Consider the following 26525-nt stretch of genomic DNA (forward strand, 5'->3'; position numbering starts at 1 on the left):
TTTTCCCTGATATTTTTAACTATGTCATTTTCCCCGACAATTCCAAGTTTTCTCGAAGCGTAAGAGCCCTGTATTATCTATAAGCAATATATCCACTGCAATTCACATCATATCATAACTCGACTTAGGGTTCGCCGATATGTATCATTCGGTCCACAGTCATAAGACATTTTCTTTTTTTTTTTTTTTTGACCAACAATTTACATTTAATTAAGCACTTTTAATATGAATTAAAATTATTACATTACTAATAATTTTAAGAGATTATTACTAATAAAATTAATATTTAAAAAATATACATATTATTTAGTTATATTAATAATGTACTGATACATCATAAAACTATAGTACATAACTTTTTGGTTATTTTTAATAATAAATGAACATATTACTATAATTAATATAATTTTTATACTAAAATACTGTAATTAAAAATGTAAATATCAAAATATCATGATATTTTCAAAATAAATATTGGATATCTATATATATAAAAATGGACTTAGGTAAATTTGTTCCCTAAGATTTCAGAAACTACCAGAGGTTTGTAGATCAGTTCGATAAAAATCCGATTGATAGTTCCTTTTTTATTCTAATTTGTCCAAATTTTCGCATAAATGCCCCAATATGACGGTTAAAAAATACGTGCACATATTAAAATTACGTGTCCATCGAAAGCGCTTACTTTTCTGCTGAAGATGGCATCTGTTAGAAAGTTCCAAGTTGTATGAAAAACGAGTTATGGGCTTTTTTTGTTCCATGTTCGAAGGCTTTCCTCAACCCAATTCATTATTTAGTGCATCATCTCAACTCCCAGTTCATAGTTAGAATTGTTGAATGTTTTTGTGTTTCGTCCGACTGTTTGAGGCTTTTCTCAAATCAAATCTTAAAGTAACGTTTTTTCCCCAAGATTGGCCAATAATAACTATAGATTTGGTTGATTATTTTCCATTTAAACAGAACTTTAGTGTAATTAATGTTTTTTTTTTTATTATTTGTGCTGATTGGCTTTTTTAATCATTATCCAATCTAACAGCAGAAACCTCGCCAAAATTTATGCAGAAAGATTTCAGTGGCGGATGCATTTGGCAGTTTTTTCAACTGTCACAGTTTTTGAAGTCAAAGACTAAGTAATAATTTTTGTCAGCTTTCACCATGTAAACAAAATATCGTCAATCAAAGAATCTTTAAAAACGTTTTTTACTGTAAAATAATCCAGCAACTAAATTAGGCAAATCCATAAACAGCACAAAAACTTTCATTAATGTGACTTTGTGCACAAATTCAAACCATCGCCAAATTTTACTACAGTCGACGCTCGATATAACGACCATCTCTGTCCCAGAGAAAAAGGTCTTTATAACGAGTGGTCGTTATAGGAGGTATAAATTTAAAAAATGTACACCGTCATCATGCATGCCCAAGTAAATGCCCAAATGTTTTTTACCATAGGAATTTTTAGAAAAATAGTGTGCAAAATATTATGACAGAATATTAAACAAGTTTTAAAGTAGAAAATATAGGGAGGAAAATGTTACACACTTTCAGATCTACTACTACTACTACTACCACAACAATTTCTGAAGATAAAACCAGAAACAGAGGTCTGCCTTTTTAACAGATGTGATTTTTGCAAATCATTATTTTCTGTTTCAGATATAGGTGATAAATTGTGTTTCTCTTGCTTTACAAAGAAACATTTAAAAGTCCCCCGAGAACCCCAAATCTTTAAAAATAGTAGATTCAAATACCAAACTACCAATGCATCAAGCAACTCCCTTTTCTTAGGAATCTGGAATTTTCTCGATTTTTCCTCCCATTATTTTTTCTGTGCTAGCTGTGGTGAATGGTAATCCCCCCCTTCCACCCCCTCTTAAAGTTGGATTTGACATTGAAAACTTCAGGCAGATGTCCGTAAACAATAATCAATGTCATTTTAAGCTACAAATTTGTTTTATTGGAAAGAACACAAGAAGTAGCGTCTGCTGATTTGGTCGCTGTATTGGATTAGACGATACAGAACGGTCGTTATAACGAAAGCAAATTAACATAGAGTTCATAGGAGCAAAGTTGGGACTTCTACCACTGGTCGTTATAATGGGACGGTCTTTATAATGTGTGGTTGTTATAATGAGCGTCGACTGTACTTATTTTGGAAACATTACGGATGAAATTGTTTAGCGCCATTTTATGGTGACCAAAAGTATCTCAGCATATGGCGACACTATCTCTTTAACAAAAAATAGTAACATACCGTTTTACAAAGTAAGGAGGGAGAGCATTATCCAAGGTATCCCAAAACGATTCCCGCAAATTCGGTAATATTTTAAATCACACCTAGAACCCACAATAATCGAGATTTTCCAAAATAACTAAAGCAAGTTTAAAGGGATCACAGGCGCGGCTACATTTTTTTAAATAGTTCGTTCTTCAATAGACATACAGAGAAGGTAAGACTCAATGTAAAAAAAAATGTTAACTGATTAATCTTTTTAAACATGTGAAGTTTAATTTCATATTTCGGAAATTCTTCAAATTTGTATAAGCTTAAATTTTGTGTTTTCGTTTCTAAATGAATACTATTTTGCCCTTTTTACTTACTGCTACTTTAGTTTTATGAGTAAGGAAGAAGCTAGATTTTAAGTCATGTCAAAAAGGTGTGTTTTAAGTTCTTTCACTTAAAACAGAAAACAAATGCAAGTAACGATTGTTTCTGATAATTATTGCTAACCCAGGCAACACTGGGTATTTTTGCTAGTCATGATATATATTGACTGATATATATTGGCGAACCCTGTTATGTACTATTTATTTGAACTTTTTTTTTAATGATTTTTATTAAAATAATTCTTGATTCAGATATAAAGCTGTTGAATTATTATTTTTTTTTTTTTTGTCTCATTAATGCTTTATAATTTTATTTGAGCATGTATTTTTCAGACAAACACGGCCGTCAGGCCCAGTAGCAGAAACTTTCTGGCCAGCCTGCGACACTATTTTGGGCAGTTGAAAATAATCTGCAGCATTATTATCAGTTTTCATAAAATGCACAAGTAAAGGTCAAGACTCAGAAATTTTCCAACAGGCCAGTGGTCGTTACACCTGAAAAACTTGGTGGCGACCACTGTCGCTGTTTTAAAGTATAAAAGAAAAGGGGGGGGGCAGTTTTCACTACTTTCGTAAAATAAATAGAACTCTAGGCACTATGAAAAGCAATTATTCAATAGATATTTAAATGTTGAAAATTTAAGTTAAAATAGGTTTTTGATTTTTTTTAAAAATGAATAAATAAATTAGTAAATGAGAAGTTGATAGGAAACTGCATTTTAGATGAATGTTTTAGTTTACAGAAAAAAGTTTCCAAAGCAAATACAATTATGAACAGCTAATAATTTACATTTTTTATGAAAATCATTTAAAAAGAAACATGATTTATTGTACATCTTATGTAATCTTCAATAGTTTGTATTGAGGTAAACATCAAATTCTGTTTTGGGAAACTTAGGCAAGTAATAGCCTCGTCTATTTCCATCTTGCGAATGACCAAACATGGCGTATACGCGAAAAATGCATGGTTCTAAACATATTTTTGAATTTGTCACATAAAAGTAGAAATAAATTCAAAATCCTTAAAAAACTACAATTTAGATGAAATAGTCAATTTTTAGCGCATTAGCCTCTAAAGCAACAAAGATAAGATATTATTCTAAGATAAAATTTTGCAATTTCAAGACAATATTTAAGAATTACCCGAAAAAAATGCCACATTTTGCACAGTTTTCAACAGTTTGCATTGCAATAAAAATCTAATACCGTTAATGAAAACGTAGGCACTTAAAGAGTCTTGCATACCAACATCTTGGGAATGACCAAACTAAGACTAAAATTAAGATATACATTTTTGAATTTGTTGCGAAAATTTTTTTTTTTAAATAAAAATCCTCATGAGATTTCACTTTAGTTGAAAAGTTTTAGCGCTTTTGCATGCAAAGCAATGAGGATAAGGTGAAATTTTAAATATAAAACTTTTCATTTCTCAAGAAAATTATTTTAAAAAATAAAGATTCGCTGCACATTTTAAGTTGTTTTCATTAGTTTGCAGTTAAATAAAACATCCAATTCTGCTTTGTATTTGAAAACTTAGGCACTTTAGCATCTTATCTACTTCAATCTTGAGAATGATCAAATATGGCGACGACTATGTTTCTAGCTGAAATGCTGAAAGCATCCATCGCTTTTCCGTTCAAAAAACGATCTTTAAACAATATTCACCAAGTTGTATTTCTTTTTTACTTTTATTTATTTACCTTTTCTTTCTTTCTCTTTGTTCTTTTGTAAAATTGTCTGCAGGCCGATGAAAAATCGGCGTCACACGTCTCGCCTCTCAGCTTCTGCTACTGGGTCGGCATGGCATGTAAAATTTTTATAATTTTTCTAGTCCTGGTTGCCTGATACAATTGCTTAGGGTATTAGGAACTGTAAATTTTCATAAATTTAATTCAATTTTTAAATATGAGTAGCCTAAAAACATCGGGAACAGTTACTTTAAATGAAACTATTCTGTCTAAAATAAAAGTCGGAAAAAAAAAGTTTCTTTGTATAAAATCAAGATAAAGTTCAGATAAAAAATAATTTGAAGTTTTAGAGCTAGCTAGATTTGGCGAGCGCCAAATAGTGATGGTGGCATCGATGGTTTCGGCACTGGCTATTTTGCAAGGGGGCGACTCTGAATTACACTGTCTAGGTCCCTAGGTGGGGTTGACCGATGATGCAATGAACGAGACGGATAACGCAATGGTATGATAGACGAAGTTGCGGTAGCGCATTATTATTTAAGCAAATAAAGAAACACATGGTTGCCATTTTTGACAATTGGGACATGATATTTTGATAGCCATTTTCAATAAAATGGTCCCCCATTGGCAACCGTTAATTTAGAGCTTTACTATACACAGTACATTGATTTTTATACCTGCAGATAATATCATACAAACCTTAATGAATTTTACACATCAATATTACATACATCTGATATAAGTACAGATAATATACTGAACTAGGGAATACTAGCATATACAATAACCAAAAGTAAAACACAGTACATAATCTCAGATTGAAAAACAGACACATAAAATTTTTCATCAATGTTCAATACTTTTAAACACTCTCAAATTAACACAAAATAAGAGGATTCGGATAACAAAACTTGTTTCTACAATATAAATTGCCATTTATTTTTGTTGCATTATAAATTGGAGAATGAACAAACATCTTAATGAATTAGTTTGATTACATAAACTTCTTGAAATAATATTTTTTTAAAAAAATATTATTAAACATTTAATTAAATAATTCATTACTGTTTTTTTTAATCAAAAGGTCTAACATCACTATAGAGTAAAACAAAAGGAAATTATTAATAGCAATTTTAAAAAATTATTAACAGTGAACAAATATATCAAACTCTACACAGAATTAAAAGTTATACATTTATAATATTTTGATTTTGAAAAAGAATAATTGTATTTTAACTCTTTAAGCTGCAGAAATTGAACTTGTTTATAACTAGAGTGAAGCTCTTGCATGTGTTGAATATAATACACACAATACAGAAGATACATTTTTAGAACAATTTCAGTAAAAGTTTTATGCAACACGAATTGAACACATTACCTACCAATAATGGTAGCAAGAAAAGTTCCCTAGAACTAGGTGAAATACAAAATAATCATTGATTATTCTGTAAAGCAGTTCATACTGAAAACTGCTATTCAGAAAATTACTATTCATACTATCTAAAAAACGAATTAAAAAAATAAATCAGCCATTTGAAAACCCAAAAATTTCTTTGCAATTTTTGAAAGTGTCAAAGTTGAGTTCAAAAAATTATTTTCATAGCTGCCAACTTGGGGAAAATCTTGATGTGTAAAAAACTTATGATGCTGTTCTGATAATAAAGACATAAGTCAAGTCTCATAAATTCAACAAAATGCATGCAACACACTTGCATGTTCAATTTTCAAAAAAAAACTTTTATTTTTCGAAATTTTATTGCATTATTTGTTTTTACCATTACCAGTAGTAAACCATCGTATTTATTTATTTTTTTTTAAACATAAAATTTTTAGAGTTACTATTATTAATAAAATGATTATATTTCATAGTTATCATAACAGTGACTGTCAAAACTTTCAAAAACACCGAAAAAAGTTTGGCAAATGAATAATTTAAAATTTTTAGAGTTCTGCCTATTTTTTCCCCAGAAAGTCCCTTGACTTCAGAAGTTTATAGCCATCTTAAACATTTTAAATAGTTAAAATTAATTTCATTAAAACCTTCATTAAATATATCTTTGGCAAGTTTGGTGAGCATTAAGGCTAAATTTTGGAAATGCAACCAAATAGAAACTTTCAAATGGGTGTGGCGTGGGAAAAAGATGAATGTGCAAGTAATCAGCAAAAAAATAAAATTAAGGGTAGCATGGAAACAGTGATCAATAGTCATACAGTATAGTTGACAGAGTCATTTTATAGTACAAAAATAGATTTCTGACACTTTTGGAAAGGTATGTAGGAAAAAAATGAATTTTGGACACAGGAAAAAACAAAAATAAGCACAAAAAATATTTTTAGACACGTTAATTTCAATAAATTTGAGCATTAAATGAAAAACAGATCCCTCCGGGGGAGATCCTCCACCAGTGCAAATTGCTGCTATTATTAATCACTCATAGCAGCAATAGAGGCATTCAAATACATTAAACATTCATTTAAAAAACAGACAGGAAATATAAAATGTGTGCATCATCTTGGTCTATGTAAGTAGAAATTTACATAACAGTAAATTGCTGCAACAATATTTACATACAAAATTGACATTGGAAAAACTCATAGTGGTATAATGCAAGGAAGGAAAAACAATCTTACCTGTATCATGGACACTATTTCAACCTTGTTGAAGAAAATGAATGAACTTAATGTAGACAACATATTTTCTTCAAAAACTGAAGGAGTAGGAAGAACAACATCTTGGATATACTGGACGCGATATGTTTGATGAATTTTAGCTATTAGTTCTTGGTTAGAGATGGGTATGACTTCTTTGAAATGTGAAGCATTCCGTAAAAAATCCCTGTGCCTTTTCGGCTCTGGTGATGATGGATCGTATTCGAGCACACCAACAACGTCAAATATCGTGTCATCAGCAAACATGACTTCAAACAAAGCATTTTTGTTTAGCATAAAAATATTTTTAAAAATTTCAAATAATTGATGTAGTCCTTCTATATTTTCTAAGTCTTCACACACATGAAAAATTCTAAGAAGTTTTTTTATGTAATTTTCCGATTCTAAAATCATTGCTAATTTTTCCCGCCGAGCAGGAGAGGGCAAACAACTACTTATAGTTTCGTTTACTTCTTCTAGCCTGCCAAGTTCACACGGTGGAAGTTCTATCGGAGGGGCGGAATCGGAAACGTCTTCAAAACGCTCGTCTTCAGATTCTTCTACCAAGTCTTGTGTTATATCAACAGAAGGATCTTTTCCTTGCACCTAATAAAAGAAAATCTACATGAAATTTTTTACAATACAATAAGGTTTACAAGAAAATACAAAAAAATAATTTTTAAAACATTTCTTAGCAAACATACATTTTTAGGAATAACAAGCAAGGAGAAAAAACAAATGTATATGCAGTGAAAATGAAAATATTATTACAGTCAACTTTCAACAAGTCGCAAGGGACCGCCTAAACTTTTCAAGTTATAGGAAATTCCCAAGCCTTCTCAAGAGTTTGGGACCAAATGTAAACTTCAAGATAAAGGAATATTAGAGTTATAAGGCTTTGAGTTACAAAAATTGACTTTAAAATGATGCAGATATAAGTATACCAATACATTACTTTGCAACTAATATAACAATCATATAAATTACAGTTGGCTCTCTGTTTAACGACATTCAAGGGATCACAAAAAATTGTCCTTAAGTAGAAAGCGTCCTTAAATAGAATGCTTCTAACATGACAGTAGACCATTTGGGACTGTGAAAAGTAGTCGTTAAATAGAGCGTCGTTAAACAGAGAGCCAACTGTACTTGCCAAACAATCTCAAAAATTGAATAAATGTGACTACCTCAGTTTTTTATGCACAAGAAGTTTACTCCATTTTTTTCAATTATTTGAACAAAAGATGTAAGTGTTTCTAATCGAAAGAAAATCCTAGGCTAAACTTGATTCAAGCACGGAGCTACAGAGCAAACTGAACTGTGTTTGGAGAACACAAATTTGAAAATTTCTTTCGAACATACTTTTGTTTTTCTGCATCTAAGAGTTTCTTTGTACCTAAATCTAATGCCAGAAAATTTGGTACAAAATTATATTCAGCTTTAGAGTTGTGCATTTTCTTTTTTTTTTTAATTTCCAATCAGTTTTTTAAAATTATGCATAAATTTATTAATTTTATTAAATGCATCTCATTTTATTAAATGCCTATAGATGGAAATAGGTAAAACAGAAATACAGCTAAGATTTTTTTTTCAAAGGGTTTGCTTTTCGGAGGAGTAAAATTCATCTTAAAAAAAATAATATGAAAACAGAAACTACATCTATTGTACTCGGGCAGCTATCAGATGCTATTTATTCAGTGTTATTTTGTTTGTTTGTATAAAGAAAATTTATCCACTCTGTTTCTACTTTGGGAAGAGGGGGGAGGATCCTGTAATTTTAGGGACACACCATGAGATTAAAATTCTTTTAAACTTTAACTGCCAAGCGTGAAAATGCACTTGGCTAACACTCTTGAGGCTTGTTTATGCAAAATATTATTGCAGAGGCATTAAATTATCTCTGTATGTTCACGTGTGATTATTCGATTCTAGATTACAATTTCAGAAGACAAAAAATTAAGCTTTTTTTTTTCTTCCAGTCAAGAAGTCTGAGAACTCTTTTTTGCCTTAAGAAGCAAACACCATAATTAAGTCTTGTTTGTATAACAATGAAATTACTCACAGAAAATTAAAAAAATAATAATATAACACTTCTACAAGAAAAGTTTTGCAAACCTTACAAGAAGTTTTAATTAGAAAATCTTAAAAGCATAAAGAACAAAATGGCAATAAGAGCAAGCATTATATCAATTGAAAAGTCTACACCCACCATCTCCCACAAACTTTTCTTGCAGATGTGAAATAAAAAGAAAACCAGGTTTATAAAATTACCATGTTTGTTGATTTTTAAGGACTAAGCAATTTTAGAGCTTTATTGTTAATAAATTCAAAGCTACTAAGTCCACAATACCAGGAGAACTTATATCGAATTTTCAAATTTATAAGAACCTTGTAATTATACACTTAAATGCTTAGAAGGGTTTGTACATAGCAAGTACACAAAATATTAAAAATTAAGACCACATAAATTGTTATATTTAAGTATCTAAAAATGTTTTTGATACCAAAATTTATAACAGACCCGTTGAACAAATTCTTTTCATAGGAGGATGTTTTACAAATTTTAATAAGTGCAAATAGTAATTACACATATATGACAACCTTCCCATTAACAACACAAAAATGCTTTAGCTTATCAACAATAAATTCTTTCAAGATTTATTATGAAAGAATAAACAAATTAATATACAGATCAACTCTTAATAAATAAAAAAGATGACTATACCCATTTTTCTTAGAATAGTGGTCCTGAGTAATTTTTTAAAAAACTAGAAGTACAAATGTTGGTTTAAAGGATCGTCACTTACAAACACCAATAATGCAATAAATGCAACGGACCTAATAACAATACAAAACTTTACTGCATGCTATGCATTTCTGTGAAAATTAGAAACTTCCAGAAACACCACAGCTTTCAATCAGTACATGAATTGGAGATCATTGAAGTTACAAAATTATGAAAACTATGAAATTCCAAAAACTTTTAACAGACAGTAAAACCTGCTAGGGCTCGACCGATGGCAATTTTTGGCCGATGGTTCAAAGGCGGCCAATTGTTTTTTTTGTTTCAAATGGCCAATGGCTGATGGAAGCACTTACCTAAGGATGGCCGAAATGTAGGTTTCAAACATTTTTCAAGGTATAAAAAAGTATTCTTTACATTGTTAAAACCAATGGCAAGTCATGTTTAAAAAAATGTATAATTAAATAAACATCATAGTTAGATAGAGAGGTCTCTGTAAATTCTCATTTTTTTTAGTGAAAATATTGTGTTGAAAATCACAGCAAAGTAGAGAAAAATATATGGGCTGCAGAAATATATCTCTAACAGAAAAGATAAAATATAAAGAGAGAGGAATTTAAAGAACTGTAATGAAAAGTCACACCAGTTCACTAGCAATTAAATGTTCAAAGGTAAAAAGGGAAGTAAAACAAAACATTTACTGATAATTTTTTTTATTTCAACAAATTAAAAGGTAAAATCAAAAATATTACTAAATATTTTAGGAGTTCAATTTTGAAAAATTGCTAGTGGGCAATTCACAAAAAAAGTCCCATGCGTAACGCTAAGTTTTTTTTATTTCTTCCAGCTAACCAAACCCTTCAAAAAATAATGCTGTTGGGAAATAATACATACTTAAATATACTATCAAAGCATAACATGTTAATCCCATATTTAATTAATAGTTACTTGAATAAAATAAAAAACTTAAGTGTTATGCACGGGACATTTTTCGAGAATTGCTCTGGTGAAGAGCCATGGAACATCTTAGAATAGCATCAAAAATTGTGTTTTAGAATAATCCATTTTGAAAGGTTGCTACGGGAGAGTCATTGAACTCAATTCCCTTTCTTTAATGTTGCCAAAACAGCTTACAATTAAATTAAAAAAAATTTTTTTTTTTGAAACTGTTCTTGTGGAGAGAGAGAGCCATACTAATATCATCGAAGATCCTCTAAAGCTGAATTTGTAGAACTTTAATTAACAAAAATTGCTCCGGACGAGTTCCTGAATTCCAGTCTCTTAGCTTTAGCTACAAAAGCTGGGGCCTACAATAGTACTTTTAAGGCTTGAATTTCGGAGGATTTTCGAGGGAGGGGTATTTTTTGAACCTTTCCCTCCCCCACATCACTGAAAGTTTTCTTAAATTTCTTTGCATGACTTAATTTTTAAAAAAACTTGTCGAAGATTCCCCCCCCCCCCGAACCCGTACTTGGAATTTTATTATCGGATAATTGCCGCAGAAAAGGGCCTAAATCCTATCCTTTCCCCCAATGCTTTCAAAGGTGGTTTGCAATTTTGTCTTAAAGACCAACTGGATATTGAATATTAATAATAGAGTAAGAGCTCCAGTAGTCTGCCATTTAAGAGTGATTGCTGTTGATTGTTAACCCATAAATTTCAGCAATCAATACAACAAAAACATACTGAGGCCCTTTTTTTTAGGCTCTACCTTTCTGATGAGGATTCACTAAATTGTTTCAGAAATAAAATTTTTATTTTAAAAAATAACCTATTGTTAACACGAGAAAATGCTCCAGTAGTCTGCCATAGAAATCCAGTGCTCGGCCATGTATGAGCCCGTCGTCGGCCGTTTCATCTTCATTACTTTTATGGGGTATGAGTATATAAATTTAAACAAAATTTAATGCGAAACTTGCAGCATAGCATTGTACTTAAAAATATAATTATTCCTATAATTACGAAAGAATTCTGCATTCTGATTTCTACGTAACATCTATGCTAATATTATTTTTTAATTTGCAACCAGTTTGGATATGCATCACATGTAATAATTTGTTTATTATTTATCTTCTACATCACTTAATAAAGTAATATCATATGCTGCAAAAAAAATTAATAAATCAAGAACGGAAAAGACCCGGAATTTTTGGGAAAGGAATACCTAAAACATGAGAAGGTTGATCCCGCACCCCCCCCCCCCCCCCCCCGGCCGCAAATAGTTTTAACTACGTAAAAGAGTTGATTAAATTCATGATCAATTAATGATCAAAACGATTGACATTTGACTGGTCCATGTTCATCATAGTGAAACATGAACATACAGAACAAAAGAATTAAAACTGTAGTTTTGGAAACAATTTCACCTCAAAACAAAGTAAGTAAAAATCCCTTCAAAAATTGGCAATCGTACATACATCTAAAACAAATTCTGTCATAAAAGAAAGGTACTTTTATTGTGAAAGAACTGGAGTAAGACGAATTATGTTGGCAGGTCTGTATTTTTAACGTTTTTCTCAGGGGGGGGGGGGGGTATGAATTCAGTGCATTTTATTGAAAAATTGCATAAAAATACAAGCAAAAATGCAGATTTAAGTAATGTTTTGAAAATACAGAGGGTCAATTGCCCCCCCCCCCCAACCTATTGCCGAGATGACAGGCCTGTATGTGGATAAATGGAAATTGAGGAATAGGGGATGTCATGAAGATAACCTTACAGCTTTCAACAAGAACATTCGTAAACAATGAATAAAATAAAATGAGGAGGGTAGCAATGTAATGCAACTTTGAAACCTTGTTATTTTTAAAAATATTCGGCATACTTTTAAACAAGAAGTAAATTTTGATTTCTTTACGGGAGGAGTCTTGGAACGCATCCCTCGTGTAAGTTGGGACTCGACTGTACACTGAACGTGAATATACTTACTGAGTAAAGTATTAACAGCGGATAATTGTTTTCTGGCTAAATGAGTTAAGAGACATTTGAAAGATTTTACTGGCTTAAAAGAATAAAAGCATTTATGTAAGTTTTTGAACATTTTTTTAACATTCAATAATATCAAAATTTATTAAATTAAATGTCTTTTGATTTTGCTCTCTTTAGTCGTTCAACTTATTAGCTGCAGAGAAATGATTTTCTTAATTAGTTCATACTAATAGAGTTGGGGGAAAGTTGAATATAATATTTAAGGGAATGCAATTGTTGTTGCATGCACAAAAGTTAAATTACAGCATGTAACCATTTTTTGAGGCAACAAGCTATAAAATTATAAATAAGGATCTCAGTGGAAAAACTATTCTATTTTTTAGAAATCAAATGGGAGGAAGAAAAATTATGACTTTTTAAGGATTTTAATCACCATACAAACCCTGAATTCAGCATTTCCCATGCTATTCTTATGGCCGAGCATTTACTTCATAAGGGCTAGGTTATATGTCAGAATATGCAAGTATTTATTTGTGTAGTGTTAAGATAAAATGAGTAAGCTAAAATCGTGGAAACCTTTAGGTTTTCTATTTCTGTTCGGGAAGGAAAATTTTCAGAAATTTTGTCCTGAGACATTGGTTGATCACACAAATTTGAGCCACGTTTTTGAACTAAACTTTTCCACTAACATGCTAATGCATATTGTAATTATTTCAACTAAGGAGCATAAGATTCTCAACAGTCTCATCAAAAGTGAGTGTTTGATAAGTGCCTGCCATGCTGTCAAAATTTCAGTAGTGATGTGAACCTCGGCATATTTTTTTAGTCGAAAACTGGTGTTGGTCCTGTTGCTGCCCTTTTAAAGATCCTATGTTGTACTTACTTTTAATTATGCAGTAAAAAAACAGACATATGTATGTTAAATTTATTCCTTTTAAATTTTCGAAAAACATCGGCGATCCATCGGCCTTTAGATGATTTCCAAGGCTGACGGGCTGATGTTTTTTCAAAGTTAACATCAGCCGCCGATGCTGATGGCTAAAATTTTGAACCATTGACGCTGATGCATCGGTCGAGTCCAAAAACCTGCATTGTGTGAGATTCACCAAAAATATTTTATATGCTATTGTAAATACATAGAAAGAGCTAACAAGTCAACTATAATTATTAAAATCAGGGGAGGTTCATTTTACATAGTATAAACGAGCAACTAAAATAATATTGGTACAGTCTGACCCCGATTTATCGAATTCATCGGGACTGAAACTTTTACACATTATATCGGGGTGAGAAATTTTTTTAAAAAAATTGCACTCACTTTGTCTAAAACCCCTAATAAGCAACTTCACGAAAATATCCTTGGTTGGAAAGTATACACCTTTTATTCCGCATAAAGCGACTTATTACAAACTAGTTAATTTGAAATTTTGGTAGTAACAGATTTCGACGATTTCTTTGATACTCGACTCTAAATAGTTTTCTTTCGACTTTATGGCGAGAAGAAATCACTATGTCCTTTACAGCCTGTTGCATGAGGTATGTTTTTAGTTTCCATTCCATGCAAAGCATTAGAAAAAGTAAGTTTTACACAGAGTTTCATTATTGCTTTCTGCAATAGAATGGCTATTCATTGGTTGCCCACTCGCCGGTCAACATTGCTGATTCCAAGCCAAGTCTATTTCTGCTTTTGCACAAGATGGATATATCATTTAAAAAAACAATCCAATATTTCCCAACTCAAATTAACAAAAAAAAAATTCTTTCGGCTGTCAAAATAATTTGTTAATTCGGGGTTTATTATTCAGTAAATAAGGGTTCTTGCTTTCATTTTAGGTGGGGAAAAAAGAAAAATTCGCTGAAATGCGAAATTTGTTAAATAGAGGTTTGTAAATTGGAGTCAAACTGTACATAAATAAATTACTAAAATGATCAATAAAATAACCCAATTTATGGTGGCATATCATAAAATACTTTTAAATCTTCAAATCAAAGAAATTGCAAAATATTTTCGGGATGCAAAAGGTCTTAATTAAGGCAGGTTATGTTGGCCTGTTTCCAAATTGCGGTGGATGAAGATGGAGGGGGGATATAAGGAAATGGGGAGTGAAAAGAAAGCTTCCTATCACAATCACAGAAAGCTTAAATTCAGGCAAAAGCAGAAAAAGCTCATGTGTACATTCAAGTACAAAAAGATTTTAATGCATCTAAGATAAGGATGAATTCTAGAGAAATTGCCTTCATGGAGCTTGCATTCTACGTGGTGAGCACGCTTAAGACAAGGAGAAGTCTAGGGTATAGTTCGTTTTTCAGGAGAAGGCACTTCGCCCCACCTCCTCGAATGCAGAGTTCCATTTTACACGGGGGTGATCGGTAAGCAATTCACATGCTTTTAAATGAGACAACCACGCCTTAACTTGGGCGTGCATTTTAATGTGCAAAAAGTCTTAGTGTCCTTTACATCACTTGTCTGTTGTCATGTTAGTTATTCTTACATTTTAAAAACTTCTGCTTTTAATAACAAAATGCTATGATCCAAATATACCTTCTGCCGAAAACAGTGAAATAGAAACATCGGATACCACGTGACGAAGGAGGAGTCACGTGCCTTCGTGTGGAAAACGAACAATAACATTGCATTCTCCTAAACTTTGAGCTTTTGAACTGTCAGGAAACATATTGATGGTTTCTGAACATTGATTAAAGAATTTCTTTATTAATTTATTCCTTCTCAAATACTTTTTGAGCACATAATTTCAGTGACTATTTTATCCATTAAATAAAAAAACAAAAATATTTCATCAAGTTTTCCCTCTTTTTTTCACATACACTGTTAATGTGGCTCTGTTTCATGGAAATACTCAGTTATTTCCCCTTTAAGGTACTTTCACATTTTACTGGAGGTAAACTAATGGATTACGTCAAATTCCCATTAGTAAAAAAAACTGGGTTATAACAATACAATGCATGAGTCCCAGCTAAGGGTGCTGGAGTTACAGCTGTGATGTGACTCAAGCAGAACCCAATTGTGAAAAAAACAAGATTAAGAGCAAATTCAAATCAAGGCTGCTTCTAGTTGGTTCTATGAAAATGATTTCTCACTGATTTCAGTAAATTACCGTCCTATAGCCAGGGCTAAGGCGGTGTATTTCATGAATTTCTCAGTTTCAACACAGAAATTATATGGACAGGGATAGAAAAAAAAAAGATTCTTTTTGAAGGAATTATACACAAATTAATTGAAAATGTACAAACCCTGCTAAGAGGCTGTAAAGCGTAATTTTTGAAACCTGGTTGAACTTATTTTATTTCATTAATTAATAGCATGACATACTTACATTTAGAATACTGCGTGAACTTACTTGACAAATCTTCTCCCAAATTTCATCACAACCAGCTTTTTCTTGGAAACTTAAAGCCAAGTCGAAATTGTCACCTTCTGACCACACTATTAATGTTTCCTGGGGGGAGATACAAATAAATAAAAATCTTATTATGGATACATTTTATGAATAAAAAAACTAATCTAATAGGGAAGTTGCAACCTATTAAATGTTCATATTTTGGCTATTGGATATTGTTAATTGACCCTCAAAACTAAAACATTCACCATCGCCGAATTTTAAAACACCGTGGTTGATTTTTAATGAATTTTTAAAAATCCAAGCGCAAAAGTGCGCTCTTCTGAAATGTCACAGGGCAGCCTTCCGCCGAAGATCCCTCGTTTTCGCTAGGGACATTTTGAGCGCGCTGATATTTTTATTTTTTAGAAATTCAATAATCCTTTTGAACACACTATGGAGACCGGATTCCTTAAAGCACAACCTAAATAATCTTCCTCATGTAACATCAATGATGATATTCGAATATTTCCGAGAGGATGAGAGGTTTAATGTTCTAGAAACGCGAGGAGTTAAAATGCGAGGAGATAAGCCTTTTATGTTTCGTCTTCGAAGTCGAAAGCGTGACCTTCAGCTTCTCCCCTATTGGAAGAGCGCATGACGTCACTTCCTATGCCATTTGACGTCACAAGCACTTGAACTTTAAAAATTAATTTTTAAAAAACTACTTATCGTATCGCAAAAATTTTTTCACCTATGATGTTCATACATGTTACTCTATCATATAAAAATAAAATTGAAAAATCGAAAACTTCCCTATTGCACATATGAAAAGAGCTTTTGTCAAAACCTTTTTACTAGATGCAAAAGGATTGATAACTCAAACGCATGAAGCTTTTTTTTTTACAACAGACATAATTGACATAATTGCACACATCTTAAGAAAATTGCACTGATTTTTTTTTTTTTTAATTTTAAGCACAATTCAATGAAACTCATGTACGACACTTGCTTTTAAAACTTTTCAAGCATTTGAAAATGAGCTAATGTTAAAAAGTTAATTAATTTTATGAATAATTCCAAATCGCCAACTTTAAAATTGTTATTAAGAGCAGTTCATCTTAAAAACTTTACCAGCTGAAAACATTTCTGAATTAGAGATATAATGCAATTTTAATTCAATGTTGTTTGTGAATTCCTGACAACACAATGGGTGGCCACTTTTTTAATTCCACTTTTGAAGACTGCCTTGTCTTTGAAGGCAAAGAACCCAAGCAGTGTGCTGTTTTGAAATAATTTTGGAATTTTTTCCTGATAAAAATTTTTACGAAAGGAAAAGTGAAAATTGGAGGATGTGAGATATGGGGGCAAGGGTTCGAAATCGACAGTGGTCCACTGGTCTCAGACGCAGAACTAACTTTACCTGTCCTACCGAGCATGTTTGTGTAAAAGGTACATGCCTGAATAAACTTTTATATGGCCAGGTTTTATTTAATTGTATAATAATAAAAATATTTGTGTTTGTTGTCTAGCATTAATCACAAAAAATTAATTTCACAGCTTTATATATACAACATAAAAAAGTTTAAATATGTAAGTAGTACATAATAAGTCATTAAAATTAAAAATTGTAATAATTACATGCCCAGCTGGGCATGTAAGGGCAAAAGATTGATGCCCAATCGGAATTTTTACATGCCCCGGGCATGCTGGGCAATGTAATTTTCGAACCCTGCAGACCACAAAAATATTCATTGGACCAGCAGAATATAAATTTTAGTGGTCCATAGGACCAGGAAAGTTTTCCTATTTTTTTAAAAAAATGCATCATCATTTTCTTAAGCTGCTGAGAGGAAGTTTGTGCCTTTATTTATAATGTTTTTTTTTTTTTTTTTTTTTTTTTTTTTTTTTTACAAGGAAAAATAGAGAAAGAAATTCCTACAGCTACATAACATTGTCTTTACCACCATATTGTCTTCCTCTCATAACTACAACACAGAATTTGTTGGCTTTATTTCTTGATCAGAATTGGTGACCAGAAAGATGTTTGTTTCCTTCTCTTCCTCTAGTATGTCTGTAGAAAACTGTTAAAGGACTCGATTTGTCATGTTAATTTTTTTTACATGTTTTTGTCTTTTTTCATCAATTTTTTATAATTTAACACCAGGACACAAGAATGGACCACTCAACGTGTGAAAGGGTTAGTTTTACTTTGTAACTAGCAGTCCCCGCACAGCGATGCTCATACTAAAAATTTAGTTGAAGTCCGTTCAATAAAAAAAATTGATGACCTCTCCCCCCCCTGATGTGAAATTATAATTTTTCTCTGTATAAAATGCATACACACCTAGTAAGTTTCTTTGGAATTTAAAACTTTTCATCAAATCATTAAATTAGATTTACAGTTGCTTTAAAGCTCTATTTAGCGAGTGAAGCAGTTTGTGCTGCATTTTAAAATATTTTGCCAAATAAACAAAAAAAGACATCAAATAATATCTTTCAAATGTAAAAATAGTTCCGCAACTCTATTGTTTATCGCCAAACTCGCCCAGCAACCACACTATCATAATCCATCGGTCTAACGAAAAGAAAAACATCCAGAAAAAAAGAAGAAAATGTCATACATTTCAATTTCACTCGGATAAAAACAAATCAAAAGTTTCTTTTCTTTCAAAACAAATCACCAAAACAATGAATTACATTTACTGTTTTTTTAAAACAATAATCCTAGACTGAACTGCACAGCGCCTAACCAGCCAAGCAACCACGCTACCGGAACCCAGCCCTTTTTGTGAGTGAAGCGGATGTTTTTCTTTAACAATAATAAATGTTTTGCCAAACAAACAAAAAAGTATAAAATCACATTAACAGTAGCTTTCAAATCTTTATATTTTAAGAGCTGTGTTGCCCGGCTTTGCTCGTTCTACCTTGAGAATAAAAATTGTATCCAGTGACATATATTCAACAATCAGGCTTAAATAAAAGAGAAAGAGATCTGGACTAAAAAATGTTGTTTTCCAATGGTGTCAAAAAGAAAACTGTGGGACAATTCCTTCACTTTTAATTGATAGATTTAATGAAGAAAGTAGTGTCTAAATTTCAGCTAAGCCTCAAAAAGTTCGAGCTAAAAAGTGCAAATTGCTCGCGCCGTAATTAAGTTAGAGCATTGAAACAAATTGTTTAGAATGCGGAAAATTCTACCCTTTTCAACGATATATAATATTAATATGTGCAAGTAATTCTTTACTCCCATATTCGGGGATTTATGTGAAATTTGAGTCTAAATTGGAATAAAAAAGAACTATTTATCGGATTTTTTCCAATTATAGCCTATGTCACTCAGTAAGAAAGCACCTTTCACACAATGAAGGAATGTTTCAAATAGGTGCAGTGGTTCCGGAGATTACCTCAAACATATAAACACAAAAATCCGCCTGCTCTCTTTATAATATTAGTATAGATTATTGATTCATTAGACCAGTGACTTATTTTTCTAAATTTCTATACCAGTGTGGAATACGGTTAAACTGACTACTCTCATTTGCTTCCTCAAATGGGACATTTTAAGCCTTTACAAAAAAAGTTTAAAAAATGAAAGAAAAGAAGAGTTTACTTCAAAACTGCAGCTAGAAATTGCTCTAAAAAGGAAAAAAACATTGTATTCTTTGAACGCTATTGATACTACTTTTAAACATCATTTTCGAAGTCTACTCAAATATAATTGGTAAGATGACATGTGACCATATTTTGTTTATACTTCATATGGAATAAAACTTAAGAAATTAAAATAGTGCAAAATTTAATGACCTAGTGTTTTTTTTTTATCAGCTGCAGATTTTACATAAAAAATTGCCAGTTAATGTTAAGTAACAATAAATTGACTTTATGTATTTACTGTCACTTAACAATTTGAGTTGTTTTTTCTGGTTTACAGTGTCAAATTTAAATGAGTTTGTAATACTATGGTTAATGTAATGTGTCATAAGATTTAATAAAAATTGAAAGCAACAAAATTTAAATTTAACATGTCAGTGCTTTTTCTTACATTAAAAAAACCTTTGAATATTATAAAATTAATAAATAACAATTTCAGTCAATTTTATACTGTAATACTATACTGTAACTTTTAATTATTGTATAACAAATTAGATTTGTTTACCAATTCTCACGCATTTAAATTTGTACTATTCGGTTGCAGAATATTAGAGTATTTGAACAAACTGAGTAGCCAGTACATTACCGAATACCAACTGAATATTTGATTTATCTTTACATAAGACCATAAGTTTACAAGAAGTTTAACTTGAATATTTGCACCAATCATGAGTAGGAGGCTAAAACATCCTTATGCTAAATACTGTGAAATGTACAGATAGCTGAAGTAAGTAAGAAACAAAAATATCAATAAGTGCTATTTTGCCAGTATTGTACACATACAGCTACTGTACACACAATATACAACTTTTATGTTCATACAGTCGACGCTCATTATAACGACCACTCATTATAAAGATCAATCCATTATAACGACCAGTGGTAATAGTCCCAACTTTGTTCCAATGAACTCTATGTTAATTTGCTTCCGGTATAACGACCACTCTGCATCATCTAATCCAATACAGCGACCGAACTCAGCGAACACTATTCCTGGTGTTTTTTCCAATGATACTAATATGTAACTTGAAATGACCTTCATTACCGTTTACGGACTGGAAGAAGGTGAAGATTACAAAATGGGTATCCTTACAGCTTTGCATCTTTCTAAATCAGCATGGAATTCAGAAAAGACCATCAAGAATTACCTCCACCATGTTGATTATAAAAAGCAAAGGAAAAATGCTTAAATGATTTGTCAGGCAATCCAAGATGAAAATTTCGACGAAAAAGATTAAATGCTGTAAAAAATTTCTAAAAAAAAATGAAATTGGTAGGAATGTTAAACTTTGACTTTATGCTAAAATCAATTATGATTTAGAATGTGTCAAACACGTGTCTGTCAGAAAATGAAGTCCCTTCCCAAATTGTGCACAAAAACAAATTAATGTATCATGATCAGATGAAGAAGAAGAAATTGAGACCTAAGTTCTTAGTATGAAAAATGTTTCAAATGCTCGAGAGACTTTTTAGTGTTTCTTTGAAAAGCAAGAAAAACACTATTTATCATCTACAACTGAAATGGAAAATTATGTTTTGCAAAAGTCACATGTGCTAAAAAGGAAAGCAACTCTTTCTGATTTTATCTTCAGAAAATAAATGATTTGTAAGTACTGTAATGCAACTTTCCTATATTTTCTACTTAGAAATATTTTGTCATAATATTTTGCACCCATAATTAAAAATAAAAAATCCAAAGATAAAAAATAATTTGGGCATTTTACTGGAATCTTTAAAAAAGTGCTAATTGTATTGGAGCAACGGAACATGCATGATGCATGTGTATATTTAAAAAAAATTATATCTCTTATAATGACCACTCATTATAAAGACCTTTTTCTCTGGCACGGAGATGGTCGTTATATCGAGTGTCGACTGTATCAGTACTTTATTTTGAAAAAAAAGGACATACTTGTTGCTTTTGATATGCTGTATCAGGCAGTATCTTGGATTCAAGTAGAACAGAACCTAGAAATCAATAAAAAAAATTTATCAGTTTAATTGAACAACACACAACAAACATATTTAAAACCTTAAATGAAATATACTAATAAAAAAAATAATAACTTTAGTGTTCAATGAATTTATTAGCTATTACACTTGAGTTGCAAAAACCCACGGCAACTGGAATCCATGCCATCTCGGATTATCCTGAAAAATATTGCACTATATGGAGAACATAAGGACGAGCCCATTTACTTCTTTGTAGGGCTGGGGGATGTCAGAGTTTCAACATTGTGATGCATTGCCAACAGAGTTCATACACTTGTGGTTAAGAAGAATTCTCCGAATTTTCCAGGTTTTCCATGTTATTTTTTTAATAGAAAATTCCAGGTTACTCGCTTTATTTAAAATTAAGTTTAAATAACAATATTTTCAAAATAATCAAAATTGTTTAGAGTAGCAAGCGTAAGAAATAAAACTTTTCCACTTGTAGATTAAAAAAAAAACCTTGGATTTTTAACTTTTTTCCTCTTACAAGTTTTTTTTTTTTAATTTTGTTCAAAATTGTTTTTATTTGTTTACTACTTGTTGAAAACAAAGTACTTTCAACTAATAGGTAACTACCCAGTACTTTGCCAATTTGCCAAGTACTTGGTGTACGGCCAAATTTTGATCAGGTACTCGGCCAATACCGAGTAGTTGTAAAAAGTTGAATATTGTTCAAAGCAGATTTTACAATTCATAAAAAAAGTGCAAGCAAATAATGTACTGCAATCATTTACAATTCAAACTTAAAAATCAAATTCAAATTTTGAGAATACTGAAGTTTATTATGCTTCAATGGAGTAAATCTTATACAGTCGGATATCCACATATCGAAGTAGCAAATTGTCGGAAAAAAATTCGATATCTAGAAATTTTGATATATGGAAACAATCTTATATTATCATAAACATCTTCTAAAAGATTAAAATTAAAGCTAATTTTCGTGTATGAAAACCTATTTATAATTTATACGAGCATTGGATGAAATGAAAATTAATAATTAAAAAATTAACAGAAATTACATTTTTGCTCCTTCATACATCTTCATTCTTCGACAATTCAACTGAATCCGCAACATTAGGGAATTTTCGTTTTGACAATGTAATCAAGAGAAAAGTAAAAAATTAATTTACTTAACTTGAATGATTTTTACTGAAGCTAAAAAGACTAGGAATGATAATCAACAGACAAAAGGGACAGCTTGAAACTACAGTGCTACTGGTTACAACTAAGACTTGAAATAAACTTTAGAAAATTAAAGAACTTCAGAACGGAACAACAACCTATCTACACACCCCTCAACTCTAGATTCCTTATGGGTTCCATAACAACCTTTAGTGAACATAATTTCATTTTTCATGAGACATCTAAAATGTGAAAAAAAAAAATCTACGAATGCCTCGAAATTTTTTTCGATATACAGTCAACTCCCGCTACAATGCGATTCGACTTAAGCGAAATGGCTATAACGCGAATTTTTCCGAGTAACAAATTTTAGAGCTATCGGGAAATTTTCTTCCACAACACGAATTGTTTTGGAAGGAAGTATCTGCTTTGTTATTGGCTACAAAATATTTATTTCATACATGTTATTACATTCCTTTAAGCATCACTGACAACGAAAGTTCTCAAATCAAACTAATCTACGCATCGCATTGTTAGTGCATCAAAAAACCTCTCAGCACCTTTCATTTATTCATTTTTTTCATTCTAAACATTAAAGTGTACACTGTTAAAACTACAAGTTGCATTTGGCACTTTAAGGGTAAAAAGCTTGTTCACCACTCTTTACGGTGCCGAAATTGTACCCTTAACCCTTTAAGCGGCCGTGACGTAAAATTCCTTCACCCAGCGATGTATCGAAGAGCGGCCGTGTCGAAAAATTTCGCCATGAATATTCTTCCATAGAATTTTACGCCGCAGCCGTTCTCGAAGGGCAAATTTTTCGGGATATTCAAGGCCAAATTTTTCGACACGGCCGCTCTTCAATACATCGCTGGGTGAAGGAATTTTACGTCACGGCCGCTTGAAGGGTTAACACGGGCGAAAAACCGGCACCCTTCACCCAGCGTGCACCGCGGTGAAAAACGGAACCCTATGGCAGAACATTGGCACCCTCTGTTTCCTGTTGCTGAGTCCCCCCCCCCCTCGGTTTTGTGTGCATTTCCGTAAACACTTGTAAAAATTATTATTTATTATTTTGAGTTATAAAAAACTAAGTCTTGGTACATTTTCCACATTGAATAGTTCTGAAAATGATTAAAACTTGTACTTTGGCATTTGATCACATTTCAACTTTCCAACACAGTTTAGAAGTGTTCATGACTTAAATTTGTCTGCTGTGCACTAATTTTCATACATCCACTTGGATTGCTCAGTAATTTTAATATGTTATTGACATTTACTGCAGCACGATCGTACCGAAAATGAAGGGCATAGGTACTATTTGTAAATCATTTACACGAACAATAAATATTTAATTATATTGCAATCATTGAAAAATAAAATCGTTTCATCACGTTAAATAGTTTTAACAAACTGAATAATGATATTTTGGACTTTATTTGAAAAAAAAATCAAACAATTTTGATTTGGAATTTATTTTGGTCAAAAGAAGTTTGTTTTGCACATTTTATTCAAAAATTTGGCTTGTTTGCGAAAAATGGAATTTTACTCAAAAACCAACAAAGATAGGTCCATAATCATATTTAGCTTTTATGAAGCCCTTGTTTTGTTGCGTCGATTGCCACTTTTTTCAGCATTTTATCTCAAATAGTTCGCAAGTTATGAGTGTTTTAGCAAACAGCTCCCCCATTGCTTTCCCCCCTCCCCCGGGGTTGTCCACCACCCAGACGGGGGACGACATGTGGTTTCATAATCACCATCATGCCTGTAACAATAATCAGAAATATTGCGTCAGTTTTTCCATGCATGCTCAACCCCCTTCAGATCCCAGTCTACTACTAGAGTAGCTGATCGTCAACGTCCCTCCAAGATTGTCTTAAATTTTGGTTTAGGGACTTCAATATCTGCAAAACCTCCCTTAACATCATCTAAAATAATTTCTTTGACAGATTTTTTTCACCCCAACCCTTATCCTAAAAATTTCCTGTAATTGCGTTTTTAGGCCTTAATTTTGGAAACATTCCGGAGAAGAGCCCCAAACCCCATCCCGACCCCTAACTTCATAAAAAACAGCCAAGAAATAGGTTCTTTGGATATTGATTTTGAAAACAATTCAAAAGGAATGCCACATCATTAAACATTGCATAAAGTTTCCCTTTAAGGCCTTAAATTTAAAAAAAAAAAAAAATCCCTTTGAGGGTCTCTGAACATTCTTTTTTTCTCAAATGATAACTTTATATTCAGTTTTTTGGACTTAAATTTTGAAATACTTCTGCAGGAGTATACCGAATCTTTTCTCGCTCATTAAAAATCTTCTAAAATTTCTTTTTAGGATCTTCAATTCTAAAAAAAACTCCGGAGCCGAGGCTTCTAACCCAAACCTTCTCTCCTAATGTTTGTAAATATGGCCTGTAATTGCGTTTCTAGGACTTAAAATTCAAAAAAATTCCGGGGAAGGTAAACCAAACGCTTTTTCTTCGATTAACTTCAACAAAGAAGGTCTAAAACTGCTTTTTCTGGGCATTTCATTTTTATTTTTGAAAAATTAGAGAATTCTCCTCCCCCCTCCCCTATGGTGAAAAATTGTTTAAAACTTCTTCTTCAGGACTTCAATTTCAAGAACTTTTCAGATGCAGAATCTTCGAGCTTGAAACCGTTCACAAAAATTTCTGAACCTCTCCTTCTCCTTCTAACCTCACCCAGATTTTCGAATAAACTAAATTTTAGAACTTCAATTTCGAACATTTTCCCCGGCTAGGACCTTTACGTATGTTATATTTTTGACTATAGGTTCATATTGCTCTCTATTTCTCCTTTTTTATAACCCAATTCTCTTATTCTGATTGCTCCTATGCTAGTAAACAGACCCCAAAGTGGTTTTTTCGGGAGGAAAAATAGGAAATAAGGAGTCAAAAATTAAAAAAGTAAGAAAAAAATCACTTAAAAAAGTAGGGAAAAATAGGAAGAGATAGAACTACACACGTCAAGAGGTAACAAATTTAGGGTAAAGTTTATTTCTAATGTAAAATAAACTAACAGTATTTTTGATTTAAAACTGTCCCCAGACCCCCCCAAAAAAAACTAATAGTTCTTTTGAAGTATTAAAGGGATTTAATGAAAGACCGAGTCACAAAAACAAAACGATATGAAAAAATAAACTGGTAGAAACAAAAATATTAATTACAAAAATATGAAAATAAAATCCAAACAAAGAAACACTTTTTAACAATACAGTAATAAAAAGTTTAAATGTGAAAAAATAAAATGCACTATAGCAATCGCAAAATAAATTAATAAAAACAATAATAATAATAAAAACTAATATTTTGGTGCAATAGAAACCATTTTTGTTTCAGATTTGTTTTGGTCAAAAACAAAAACATTCCTTCGAGAGCATCCATTTATCATTTGAAAATACTAACACTTTCAGCTCCAGGGCTCATAGCAAGCGGAAAAAAATATATAGGAGCATAAAAGGAAAAATATAGGAGCTTGATAGCAAATATATATAGGAGTTTGAAAGGGGAAAATACTCCATGTTGACTCCATGTCTCTCTCGTCTCACTGGTTTTGTTAGACATATCATGATAAAAATCGTTATAAAAAGTGTGCAACACTCTGTTGCACACTTTTAACGAAGGCAAAGAGAAAAAAAACAATGCTAATGCATCACATTTGTGGAGAACAAAAAAAAAGGGGGGGGGGGGGTTCAGCCTTAATGCTTGATTCATTTCAAGCAGCATGTTTGATTCAAATATTCTGCAATTTTTTAATGTTAAAACTGGATTTTGTTTTCCTTTTTGAGAAAT

At 31.6% G+C, this 26525-nt stretch overlaps 1 protein-coding gene across 4 annotated transcripts in view; it reads right to left on the reverse strand.

Annotated features, from left to right (window-relative positions):
* LOC129223387 (serine/threonine-protein phosphatase 4 regulatory subunit 3A-like) overlaps positions 1-26525 on the reverse strand; it is a 74602-nt gene that overhangs the window by 33536 nt on the left and 14541 nt on the right. For 2 of the 4 annotated variants that reach the window (XM_054857978.1, XM_054857975.1), the window contains exons 3-5: positions 21515-21570; positions 15970-16068; positions 6927-7550 (exon numbers count right to left, since the gene is read on the reverse strand). In XM_054857978.1, coding sequence (XP_054713953.1) covers positions 6927-7550; positions 15970-16068; positions 21515-21570 — 779 coding nt within the window. Of the gene's footprint in view, positions 1-6926; positions 7551-15945; positions 16069-21514; positions 21571-26525 lie in introns of all 4 variants that reach the window. The other 2 variants (XM_054857976.1, XM_054857974.1) reach the window with 1 other exon arrangement.

The sequence above is a fragment of the Uloborus diversus genome, chromosome 5 (assembly GCF_026930045.1).
Source record: "Uloborus diversus isolate 005 chromosome 5, Udiv.v.3.1, whole genome shotgun sequence".
NCBI classification, from domain to species: domain Eukaryota; kingdom Metazoa; phylum Arthropoda; class Arachnida; order Araneae; family Uloboridae; genus Uloborus; species Uloborus diversus.